This window comes from Aulonocara stuartgranti (genome assembly GCF_965226115.1).
Source record: "Aulonocara stuartgranti genome assembly, chromosome: 10".
Taxonomy (NCBI): domain Eukaryota; kingdom Metazoa; phylum Chordata; class Actinopteri; order Cichliformes; family Cichlidae; genus Aulonocara; species Aulonocara stuartgranti.
In genome coordinates, this window is record NC_138946.1 from 11,396,652 (window position 1) to 11,409,810 (window position 13,159).

Genomic DNA, 13,159 nt, shown 5'->3' on the forward strand with positions numbered 1-13,159 from the left:
AGGAATCTCTGCCGGGCATAGACAGTCATAGCCTTCCAGACTGTCAGTTCATTCTGTGTTAATGTGCTAAGAAGATATTTAAAACACAAATAGATTTTGTTTTGTTATTTTTGGTTTTGTTGCTTTTTGTTTGCATTGTGCAAACTTTACACTTTGCACAATGCAGTCAGTTCTCCTGGCAATTGCCAGACTCATCCATTGGATTGCCAGATGAAGAAGCTTGATTTGTCACTCCATTAAACATGTTGTTTTTAATTTTCCAACCTTAACCAAGCTGCTATTTTAAAGTCTCTCACATATAGGTTGCTTGCTGTCGACCCAGACCATGACTTTCCCCAAAACTTTACATACACCCACTACCTCTGAAATAGATCCGCCACCCTTGCCACTAACCATAATGAAGCTATTTTGAGTCTGACTGGAGGCTTGAGCTTCTTTGCCCTCTCCATACTTGCTTCCTGTCATCTCTTTAGAAGTACTGTCAATTAAAGTAATAAAAGAGGATTTTAATTATTGCAGCAGTGATTCATTACTGTCGCGCCCATAGGGGCATCAGTTCAGAACATTCTGACATATCTTTCTGGAAGGCAAGTCTAAACATATTTTGCTCTTTAATTTGATGGTTCTTTTATTAAAATGTATATGTTTTTTAATTTTCTCAATGCTCATTTTCGCTAAATTTGTATCATGTTTGTAAGAGAATCTCAAGCAACTGTTTCATATTAAAAGAAGTTGACATAAACAATTGTTTGTGTCTTACAAATGTATGATATAAAACACAGAGTCAAAAAATGCAAATCATTAACTTTAGCTGTTCTTGCATGAAGCATTAATCATGATCTTCTTAGTTTCATTGGACCCGGGGTGTGCTTTATTGCTCTCCAGGAACAACTAGCAACTCTAAAAGAGTGTATTAGCAAAGCACAATGAATGCAGTTGCATGGGATAATATTAAAATGCCTCATAAAATTTATTTAATTAGCGGAAAAATAATGGAGTATTTGAAGAATGCCATCTAATTTAGACATCACGTAGCTGGAAAAAGAATGAAAAAGAAAAAAACTACACATGGCATCTGCAGAGTGAATGTTGTAGAGAGTCAGAAGCTAACCAAGAAGCTACTTGGTTAGTAGCTTCAAAAATCCCCCTTAGGTGTCAGATAAGCCAGCAAGGCAGTGGCCGAGAAAAACTCAACTGGGCCTTAGTCTTGGTCTTGAGTACATGAATATGAAATCGAGGGATGAAGAATAACAAAAGGAAAGCCACTGGCATTAAGTTGTAAACACCTGCAGCCCACAAACCACCAGAGTTGCCTAATAATACATGAGTAATAGTACACTGAACCTCATTAACTCCCATCATTGTATTCTGCAACTGTTGTAATGACTTTTTGTTAATGAGGACTTGTTTCATGTCTCGCAAGCAATGAGAAACAGGCTGATCTGTTTTGTTAAAAATGGATGAGATATTCAGCAGAGTGGGGGAAAAGAGATCACTTCTGAGGGGTATTTCTGTAGTGTAGCAAAAGAAACTTAAACTGCTATTTTTATTTCCTTAGATTTTATAGCTCTGACGAAGAAATGCAGTCTTCCCCCCCACCGGGCATCAGGTAGAGGTTTAGCTTCGGAGTTGAAGGCGTAGACATTTCGATTTAACACTTAGCTCTTTCTAGTTTAAAAAATATTCTGTATGCTCTCCAGCAACATTTTCCTAGGTGTCTAAAGAGGAGTTTGCAAACTGAGAAGGAAAACAAGCAGATTTGACCTGATCATGGCAGCATACATGATGAAGCATGTCTCATGGATAAGGTGGTTTATCAGGACTGTATCAAAAGTGGAGGCGCTCTCCGAGCACCTTAGAAGCATGCTGATTCAGTGCCAGCTGTATGACATGAGAGATGGGGCTTTTATTGTGGTGTGTGCTTCTTAGACAACCATCACTAATCAAGATGCTTTACGGAGAACTGAGATAGGGCCGTGCTTCACCAGCTCAAGTCTTATAATGTAGATGTTTATCTGTTTCACAATATATGAGGCTGTCACCCGAACAAGCTCTGATTCTTAAGACCTGACATATGAGCCTTACAGTAATTCCTCTTACAGAAGATAGAAGCAGTGCATTCTGACAAAGCTTCACAGTTTGGCTAAAAGCTGCAAACTAAAGTAAGCATCTGTGTTCAGACATACGGACACGTAACCAGAAACATACATACAACCCTACAGTCAGACATTCATTCTAAGGTGCACACTTCCATACATACAAATCGTTGCCCACTATGGCCTAAAATAAAGGGGAAACGATTAAGGGAAAGCTAACTTATACAATGTGATTGTATAAGTTAGTCGTGCAAAACAAATCAGAGACTGAGCTAACCTGATAGGCTGAGGAAGACTGTGGTTGTGATGATTACCTTTGGTTTTAAAATTAGAGTGTGCTACAGTGAGGAGACCCTGGTTACAGGGTAAGAGAGGCTGGCTGCAGTGATAAGGACTAAGATGCTCTGCTATGTAAGCAGGGACCTGTCCATGCTGAGCTTTATATGTTAATAACAGGATTTTAAAGTGGATTCTGAATTTTATTGCCAGAGAAGATTAGCAAGAATAGGTGTGAAGCAAGTATACGGTTACTTTAACAGTTGTTATGGTACAATAATCACACATCGGAATCCTAAACAACTCGTTAGAATGTTGTTTCTCTTGGTTACAATAATCTGGTTTAAGATCATGTCAGCCTACATAATTCCCATTACGTTTAGTGAGGCATATCTTGTTATAGTGCAGTGCTCTTTTGGGAAACCATGACTTCTGGAATCCATGTGGATATTGCTCTGAAATTACAACCCAACCTATTTCCAATTGTATGCTCAACAGCAGCAGCAAAGACAGTGAAATGTAACACACCATTCTAAACTCTAATTAGATTTGTGTGGTTGCATGGAAAACAGTTTTCTAGCAAGTGTTGTTTTAAACTGTGAATTGTATAGCTAAAAGGTGAATAGTGTATATTTCCAAAATCTTAGAAATGTTTAATATCAGTGAGTGAATAAAATTTAAAAAAATCTCAAATAGTCCTTAATTAGGAAAATTCCGATTGAAGACCGTGTGAAGTTCGGCTTTTGAAGGATTACGCTGAAAACATTCAAGGGTTTAAACCACAAAAATAATGTATTTGCATTGGTGTTAGATAGTAAATACTGTATTCATTTTACATTTTTCTGGAACTGTCTACAGGTTATTCCTCAAGCCAGTGTGGGTGAAGTACATCATGCCATACGTACAACTTTTCAGAGGGTGAACGACTTCTTCATTCCTCCAACTAACCTCATCATCACTCACGTGAGGTAAATCCGTACCCATTTAGCAGCCTTTCACCTTAAAACAGGTGACCTTATTGCTCTCGCTCATCGTAGCTGTCCCACTAAAGCAAAGGAGAAAAGAGCAAATGAGAATTATAATGAGAACCTCGATGTGTATTAATCACTGCACAAAAATTCTAGAAAGGCTATTAACCTCTTCTGTGAACTTTGCCAATTTAGGTTTGCCTTTGTCTTTCTCAAAAATGAGCCCGCGGTTCACAAGATTGATCTGGAGACCCTTCACCGTGTCAAGACCATCAGCCTAAAGAACAACAGCTGCATCCCAGTGAGCATGGCCTACACACACCTGAGTGGCTTCTACTTCATCCAGTGCCAGACCAAGAGCCTTCTCGCCCCACAACAGCTTCTGATCGACAGTGTGACAGACGCCGTGATTGGGCCAAACCTCAATGTCACAGGCCAGGCTTTTGTGTCACCAGACGGGCGCTACATTGTGACACCTGACCCACAGAGCTCAAAGCTGATAGTACAGACAGTGTCATTCCAAGGGGAGCTGAGTCTGAACCAGGAAATAGACGAGCCTGTGGCGGTCTCTGATCTTGTTTTTCAACCTTCTTTCACGGAGTCCAACCAGCATGTGGCCGTTGCCACCTCGGGCTCAGGAACGGACCTGCTCTTTGCCGATCTGTCCTCAGGCCACATCGAGGTTCTCCGGAGCCTCAAGCAGCCCCTGGCCCCCCAAGCCTGGCCCTGGGGAGGCCCTAACAGAGTGGTTGTCTCCAGTGGGTTGTTTGGACAATATCTGGTGACACCATCAGCTGAGTCCCTCTTTGTTCTTAATGGCAAACAGAGAACGCCGCACTGCGAGGTGTCAGACATCAAGAGAGGCAACACAGTTGTCTGGGTTGGAGAGGTATGAGTGACAAGGAAAAACAAAAGTGAACAAGATTTAGAATTAGGGGGAAAACGGAAAGATCAGGCCAAATTACCTATTATTAAGATTTATGTGAACATAAGTTGTGGACTCAACCCTGGGACTGAGCAAGAGAGAAACCTGCCTGGGTTTGTTGTAACAAAAGTACACGTAAAAATAGAGTAATTGAGAAAATATTCCGAAAATCTGTTGTGATATTTATATTGGGAGAAAGTGTCAATGCCGTTCAGTGCAACAGTGATCTATGTGCACTTAACTATACAGAATTGTACATTATTGCACTTCCTTCCATGTTATCACAGCAAATAGATACCTGAAGAGGGGTTATAACAAACTATGAACTATGCACAATGCTCACTTTTTTTAGACTAAAAAGCTTTCCAGTTTTTGTTTATCTCAACAATGTTTGTCGTTTTCACCAGTGCCGCATATAATCACCACAAACTGTCTGTCCCGTCTGCCTTTAGTGTCCTGAGTGCGTGTCCTGAGTCCTTTTAAAAGCTACCACCACCATCTGTTTACTCGCCTTTGTCATGGTATTGTACTGTATTCTCCCTCTGAAAGCTTTTATTCTCCTAATGCTGGCAGAGGTTGGCTTTATACACGTGTAATACCCTTATTTACATTGTCTGTCCAAAGAGCTCAATTGGTCCGTTAGCCGTCGACAATGGATGTTGCAGTGGAAGCCTAGCCCGAAATGAAAAGTAGATCTTTTGGTCTCTTGCAATGTTATAATCTGTCCCCTGCTGTTTCACATTTATTCTGAACCTGCAGTACAGCTCTGAGCTGTGAAGCCTGAAAATGCCACTTATACCACTTAGCAGATTCCCTCAGGGTAATGACTCCAGTTTACACTGACCCATATGCTGAGGCCAAGCCAAAGTAGCATCAGTGCTGCTATCTGACAGGCTGTGAGCATTTGTAGATCTCCTAAGAGAGCCGTGCATCAAGATCAAACAAGTCAGGTAGACTAGACACTTCTCACTTGGTAATTAGTGAGAGAAAAAACTTTCTGGAAAGAAGTCACGCATGTACACAAAAATAAATTCTATATTTCAAAGTCTTGCAACCTGTTTCAAAAGTAGGGATACATTTTGACAGCAATATGTACTGTATTAAACAGTTTTCCTTTTTTTCAGGAATATTAATTGTCAAATTGCAAAAAGTACTAAGTGTGTTTATTACTTAAACACTGTATTCCTACTTTTGAACTAAAAAGGCTAGAGTGTCTGTCTGAGAGCAGCAAGTGAATAAACACCAGCAAATCTCCATCTGTCAAAATAGCAGATATTTCCTATCTGTGGTTGAACTGCATCATCTTCTGTGTAACTACATTTTCCACTTGCACTAATCATCATAATGATGATCCATTAGCAGCAATATAGCGCTGCGGCTTCTCTGCAGATGTAATAATGCCATCAAAAATTACTGGAACCATAAAGTCTCTTATCATTCCTGGCTTTTCATATTAGTGCCAGTCTATATATGAATGCAGAGCTTGGACAGCACTTTTGATGGTTTTTACATAGTAGATGAAAATTGGCTACAGTTTGGGGGTAATTACTTTTTTTTTTTTTTTGCCTTTTTGTCTTTGTGAGACTTTTAGTAAGCTACTTTAGGAAAAGCACTTATGTGATGTTATGTGGAATATACAGAACATAAAGTTTAAAAAAAAAAATTAAATCAAAAGTTTTTCAGATCTGCCAATTATGTAAGGACAGTCTGACTTGCCACAGAAGAAAAAAATAAAAATCATTTATTTGACCTAGTCGCACAATGCTTCTACATTTGATACTGAATGTAACTAAAATAAGTATCAAACATGAGCTTGGTGTGAAACAGTTGTTCATTCATCGAGTCACCATGACAAGCAGTTCTATTACATTTCAGGCATATTTTCATACAGTGAGTTTCAAGTGGTACAAGTTCAGTTTTGTCTCACGTCAACAGCTGCCTCAGGGTCTTTGTGCCAGTTTTTATAATCAGTTATAAAAACACCTGAAATTGTAACGTTCTCCCACAGTTGGCCTGCTTGTCTCACATATTTAACAGGTGTTTAACATGACCCTCTTCTTTTTTAGAGACCTTTTTTGGCAACTATTCAATTAATTTGCTCTGCATTTCTCTCACAGTATGCTGTTCTTAACATTTGATTAATTCAGACGCTGCTAATACAAAATCAGGACTTGAAGCTGTGTTCTGAAGATCTTTGTGACAGCGTAGATTTTACATTTGTGTAGGTAAAAGCATTATTCTTTGCACGAAGCCCAGCGTGGAGTTGCTGGTAATTAAATCACGTTTAAAAAAAACAAACAAAAACCAGTACTTTACAAAACAGTAGGATCAATGCTTAATCACGTGGCAAGAGGAATATTTTTGTTAATTTTTTGTGAATTTAAATCTTGTACATGTTGTCATCACAGCACAAATGCTCACAGCCTTTGAGATCCAACAGTTCCTGACCTTTTAATGGCAGGCCGTGAATATTAAAGACATAATTAAACGTCATTTACCAAGATGTCAAAGACCAGCTTGAGTGTGAAAAAACTACTGTAAATCCAAATGGAGTCTTGTGGTGTATCTGCAACCTAAATGAAATAATAATCATTTTTCCTAATACGTAGTTGTGCCTGTTACTCCAGTCCCCAATGCGATGCAATGTGTAGGGTAGAACACAGGAGCGAAGCAGATTCGTCCTTCTTGTTTGTGACTTCGGTATTTGCTGCTAATCTGCCATGAAAACCGTTCCGGCATGAAAGTATGACTGAATTAACTTTCTGAAGGCAAAGATTCAATGATGTTTCCTAGACCACTGTTGCACTGAGGAGAGAAAAATATACGTATATATATATAAATATATATCTGACATACATTTATGCTATCATGCTTTTAATGGAAATTTCTTAAATTTTTAATCCAGTTTTCTGTCTCAAAAAAAAAGAATAAATCTGGCTCTGATGCTTCCTAAAGTCACTATCCCATCCAAAGTCACTTCCCAATGGCTCTAATCAAGTAATAAACAGTATTTGACAACTCTTAACACATGCATGTAATGAAAATAGGCCTCCAGTATGATCACGGACCTCTTGGTGATCTCTCACAGTCACATACAGTTCACAGTTGCTTGTATAAAAGTCACTTTTATGTCTTCTCATTGTCACGTCTTTCAGCTTTTCTCTTAAGGTCGATTGAGCAGTAAAACATTGCTACTAGAGTCAAGGAGAGCAAGAACAAAGAGACTGCACCTGCGCTTGCTGATATAACTACATAACTGGCTCACTTATGTTGTTTGTTTGGATCTACCTTCAGTGTCACATGACTATTTCTGTACCTCTCCTTTAACCCTAAAGTAAGGGGCTGAAGAGCTGAACCGCTTGGTGTGATAGACATTGATAGGAACCACTGTTGTAGATATCATTGTTCATGTTTAGAACACGTTCAGACATGACAAAACTGACTGTACAGTTTTCTTTATGCATTTTGTGTGTTCTGGTTTATGAGGGAATTGTTTTGTAAGAAAAAAATCGAAATAAATATATTGTAAAAATCATTCAAGTGTGTTTTCACTTCATTACTGTTAGAAACTGGGATAAGCTAGCTAATTAATTTGTCTATTGCACTAATTTGATTATTTATAGCGCTTCACAATTCCCCCTTTTTTAAATCTTTGTCAATATCAATTTGGGGGGTTTTTTTTAGTTTTGTTTTTTTTTTGCATCTAACCTGGTTTGCATGTGAACATGGCCACAAATTTGCTGGTAATTAGAACTATATTCTATATTATTCTGTCCAAGTGCCAAGTATAAAAAATGAATTGCATTACAAATAGACTCAAGCATTCTGAAATCCCATTTGATACCCATTTTGGGTGTTTTCTGGTCATTCGATGGTTATCAAATCAGATTATTTGTAATCACACATTGCCAGCAGCTGCTAGTAGGCTCAGTACGTTGCTGTCATCTCATTCAACAGTGGTCACTTCATATTGCTTAACAAATGTGATCACTGAGTGTTTTCACTTTAAAGTCTGTATAAGGCGGCAGTGGTTGCATGAACTATGAGACATAAGTTCAAGATCCCCTTTTTTCCTTCTTTTTGACCTTCTGTTTCCATGATTGCTGAAGATTTTAAGTGTGCTGCTTAACACGTGCTGAGGCTGGTAGTAGTCACGGAAATATTCATGCCAATTCACACATCCAAATCAGCTGATTCAGTCACATATATTAGTTCACACATATGAATGTCGTATATTATGGTTCTAGTTAGCTGGTTGAACATAAACAAGACAGTGAATCCATTGTAATCTGTGGATTTTGCAGGTATCACATTAGCAGTGCTAATGATATAAGTGTTCATGCACTCAAAACAATACACAGTGAGATAACAAATCTGAACAGTATGAACAATGCACTTGTTCTTCCTTGTTTTCATGTCCAATGTGTTGAACTTCAAATGTTATAATCATTGAGGCCTTTGATCATCTCAAAGCTGGTCATAGGTAGTGTTACAATCTTACGTACAGTACAGGTTCATGGGTAAACGCCATGTTATTCAGTCTTCAAATAAGACCACCAAAACACACACCTATTGTTTATCTGTCTACCTTGAAAACTTTGTAGCTAACAAGGTTAGACAGACTTTAGCACTGCCTGTGACATTCACCCCGTCCCTGCCCATTTCACAGCCTTTTTATGGCTCTGCCTGTTGATGAGGTGGCATCGAGCTGGCCTTAACTCTTGCATAAGATCATGAAATCTATTGTCTTTCTGTGCTCAACCCGCTCCAACAATCTATGGCCATTACTTGCTACACGGTTTTACAGAGAGACGTTGTCAATATGCTTTTCATCAGTGTCAAGAGTGACAGAAAGGGAGGAAAGACAGAATAAAAGACTTCCTGGAGCCAAACAACAGTGAGTTAAGTGAATCTGATCACACAGACAATTACCATCCTGTTCACACCTGCTTCAATTTCCTATGAATCAGAAAAGAAAGGAAGACACCATCGTTTATCCGACTAAGACCACAAGAGGATTATAGCTCGCAAACACATCTGCAAATAATGAGGATATGAGGGAATTTTCTTGATATTTATAATCTGATTCCAATATTGTCTGATTTCTAAAATGCATTTTTAAAAATATTTTAGCGGCATTTAAATATCAGCAAAAGTATAAGACCACACAAATCTAATTAGTAGCTGCTTTTGATTTCACTGAAACAGCAACAATAAACTCTCAGTTGCCATTTCAAGTGACTTGTATCTGAAAAAAGTCCAGATAAGACTTTGTCTTTGGACAAACATACGTGTGTCTCTGTTGTCTTCCAAGCTGATTACAATCTGTTTGCAAAAGACATGAATATCAAAACAAATGACCCTCCTGCAGTCCAGAGGTTGAGGTTAATGCACCTGGATCTGAATCTGACGTGTGCAAAAAAAAGAAAGAAAAGAAACCAGGAGAGTAGGTTACAGTGCTAATCAATTTTGTTACAGGAATAACAGTTATACAAACAAAAAGCCACTACTTCATTATCCAGTATATTAAAATTTAAAAGTATAAATTGGTTTAGGTACATTGAAACTTCAAGACCTTTTGCTCTATAGCAGGTTTCAATGCTTGTTCTGTATCATTTCAGATGCCTCATCACATGGACCCATGTTTACAGCGGTATTAACAACAAAGAAAATAGACTGACAGAGCTTACACGTTTACAATGAATTTCAAGGCCCAGAGGGACACTTGGAGCTCAGTTGAGTCAATACATACACTATTACTAAATGCACAACGTCATGATAAAATTTGTTAAATAAGCAGAAGACTGAAAAGATGACATAGCAGACTGGTGCAAAAAAGTAAACTGTGTGTAAACTGGAATGACACTTCAGTGTGGATTGATCTATATTTGATCAAATGGAAAAATCTGTTCAGTGAGCTGGATGACTGACAGAGGAAAAATTGTGGGTTGCCCTTTAGGTTGAGTAAAGGTTCTAAAAACGTCTTGGAAAGATGGATGCATTTTACACCTTTCAACATCTGGTTAGGTTCTGGTCAAGCCACCTCCGTTGGTGGTAGGCAGTGTTGGGTAAGTTACTTTAAAATAGTAACTTAGTTACATTACTAGTTACTTCTCTCAAAAGTAACTCAGTTACTTCAAGTTACTCGTTACTTTCAAAGTAACTAGTTACTAGGGAAAGTAACTTTGGTTTTACTCAGAATTCTCTTGTTAATGTGTTTCTTCCATAACGTTGCCAGTCTTCTAGCTTGCTTACTTGCCACAGTGCACTGTGCCACCTACCAATAGAAAGGAAAAGATAATGTGCATATTTCCACGAGAGAAATCCCACACCTGGACCGTCGTTGACTGTTGCCATGATTCTAGCCTACGTCACAGAGTCATGTGCGCCTTTTACATCCAACACAAAAACTGCAGTCGTGGTGCTTTCGATTGTACTCAGAACTCTGAAATTCTGCCTTCTGAATAGGAAGATGTAGGCAACACCAGACTGCAGATGAGCTGCATACAGGGCTGGACTGGGACAGAAAATTGGCCCGGGTATTTTGACTAGAGACTGGCCCACCATTATAGGAAAAATCTTAAAGCCTTTGAATGAAAACACTGTTGTGACAGTGATGTACACTGTTTTGATGGTATATATGCATCAATCTATCAATCGTTTGTTGTAAGATTCAGATAATTATTTTTTAAAAGCTAGACATTTTAAATGATAATAAGAAAGAAAAGTATTTCCTTGTGCCCCCCTCTCCCTGTTAATGCCCTACATGCCCCCCTGGCAACACTTTGCTAGATCCGCCCCTGCACAGTCACCAGCTGTCAGCTACCTAAAAAAGGATCCTGGGGTTATTTGTCTCTCAGAAACAGTTCATAACTTCCCTTCAACTCATTCATGTCACCTAAAAGGTAAACCTGTTTCTCCATCACAGCTCTGATGATCCAGTAAGGACATCTCCTGGTTACATCTTCATGTTTCCCTCTCACCAGATAACCAAACCGACATCATGACCAGCAGCTTTTTTGAACTGTGGCTCCAGCAAACATCAGCTGATACTAGAAATTAATATTAAATAAATTCTAACAACAGCTGATCAAGCTTAAACGTGCTGCTGTTGTTTACCGCGACATCCGCTGGTTTCCTCTTTCGGTGCAAAGTGAGCGATAAACAAACAAGAGAGCCGATCAGCTGATCATTGATCAGTTTTCATGATTGAAGTAGAAACAGGAGAGGGAGGTGGGAGAATGAGAGGAGAAGAGGCAGCTGTGCAGCAAAGACACAGAATAACTCCAGCTTTGTGCCTTTTTCATTGTAGCTGAATTACGGGACAAACTGTTCCTTTTCACCTCAATAATAAGAAACGCGTAATATTTTCTCTGAATACCAGGCGGGACGGTTGGCAACTCTAATAACTTATGAACAAAATAAAGTTCAACATCATTAACTTCATAGCACCCACCCAGCTGCATAGAAACTCCGTCATGCTAGCTAGCACGCAGTACGGAAAAAGTCAGAATAACGAAAATAAACTGCACCTAAACTTGGTTCATATCTGACCCAGAGAGACTGCAGGTCATAACTTCTTACCTGAAGTTACTTGGACCGGCGGCCGCCTCGGGTCTCTTTTCCTTCTGCCTCCCTTTTCCTTCATCCACCTGCTGCCTCCACCACTTGCTAATGTTACTGAATCTTTGGAAGCTCCGCGATAGCCACCACACGAAGTAACGAGTAACGACCCTATCTAAATCCCAGTAACGAGTAACGCGTTCCTGATTTTGGCATAATAACTAGTTACCGTGCTCGTTACCACAATAATAACGTAGTTACTGTAACGCGTTACTTAATAACGCGTTAGTCCCAACACTGGTGGTAGGAGATACAGTTTCACTGAGGAAAGATATCTCAGTCTGTCCTAAATGCTTTTTGAGGCAATTCAAATAAACTAAGTGAAAATTATAGAAGTTACAAATACTTCTACTTAAAATAATCTGTTTTTAAGCAGGATTGAGTTTATAAGAAAAATTAACTGGCGTCATAGATGTGCACTGCATATTTTGCACATTTTTTGCACTTAAATGTTTCAAATCAAACAAATTTTTAATATTAGACAATGACAACCCAAGTAAATAAAAAATGCAGTTTTCACATGATGATTCCATCTAATATGCGAAAAGGGTATCCAAACTTACTTGGCCCTATGTAAAAAAGTCATTCCCCCTAATCACAAACTAAGTGGGATTAACCAAATTTTTGGAAGGCTGAGTTCAATTTTACCAGCCACACCCAGGTCTGATTACTGACAGACCTGTTAAATCAAGAAATCACTTCAGCAGAGCCTGTCTGAAAAAGTGAAGGAGGGTAAAAAGATGTCAAAAAGCAATGAAACGGGCTACAGTCTAAAGAAAAACATGAAAAACAAAGTCATTGACATTACTCTGGAAAGGGTTAAAAAAAAAAAAAAAAGCAATTTCTAAGGCTTTGGGATGCAAACAACTCACAGTTAGAGCCAATTGCCACAAACTGAGAAAACCTAGAGCAGTGAGGAACGCTCCCAGGAGCCAGCCTACCAAAATTGCATCAACCACTCATCCAGGAGGTCACAAAAGAAACCAGAACAACATCTAAAGAACTGCAGGCCTCACTTTTCTTGGTTAAGGTCAGTGTTCATGGTTCAACAATTGGAGAGAGACTGAGCAAAAATGGCATTCAGTGGAAGAGTTACAAGGCAAAAAACACTGCAAAAGAACACAAAGACTCATCTTCCATTTGCCAAAAAACATCTTGATGAAGACTTGAGGGAAAATATTATGTGGACTGATGAGACAAAGGTTTCTGAAACTTTTTTACTCTGGTTAACTTTTTCTAACATTTAAATTTGTTTGGTGATCTGAAACATA

General features: G+C 38.8%; 1 protein-coding gene and 1 long non-coding RNA gene across 7 annotated transcripts in view; one reads left to right on the forward strand and one right to left on the reverse strand.

Annotated features, from left to right (window-relative positions):
• Positions 1-7,778, forward strand: part of fstl4 (follistatin-like 4) — a 225,842-nt gene extending 218,064 nt beyond the window's left edge. For all 5 annotated transcript variants that reach the window (XM_082548886.1, XM_082548885.1, XM_082548887.1 and 2 more), the window contains 2 exons: positions 3,231-3,340; positions 3,536-7,778. In XM_082548886.1, the coding sequence (XP_082405012.1) occupies positions 3,231-3,340; positions 3,536-4,235 (810 nt within the window). In that variant the 3' untranslated portion in view covers positions 4,236-7,778. The remainder of the gene's footprint in view (positions 1-3,230; positions 3,341-3,535) is intronic.
• Positions 1-13,159, reverse strand: part of LOC309715641 — a 134,286-nt gene that overhangs the window by 18,419 nt on the left and 102,708 nt on the right. Inside the window, exon 2 of one of the 2 annotated variants that reach the window (XR_014279254.1) lies at positions 3,321-3,417. The exons of the other annotated variant lie outside the window; for it this stretch is intronic. This is a non-coding gene — a long non-coding RNA (uncharacterized lncRNA). The remainder of the gene's footprint in view (positions 1-3,320; positions 3,418-13,159) is intronic. 2 annotated transcript variants of the gene reach the window in all.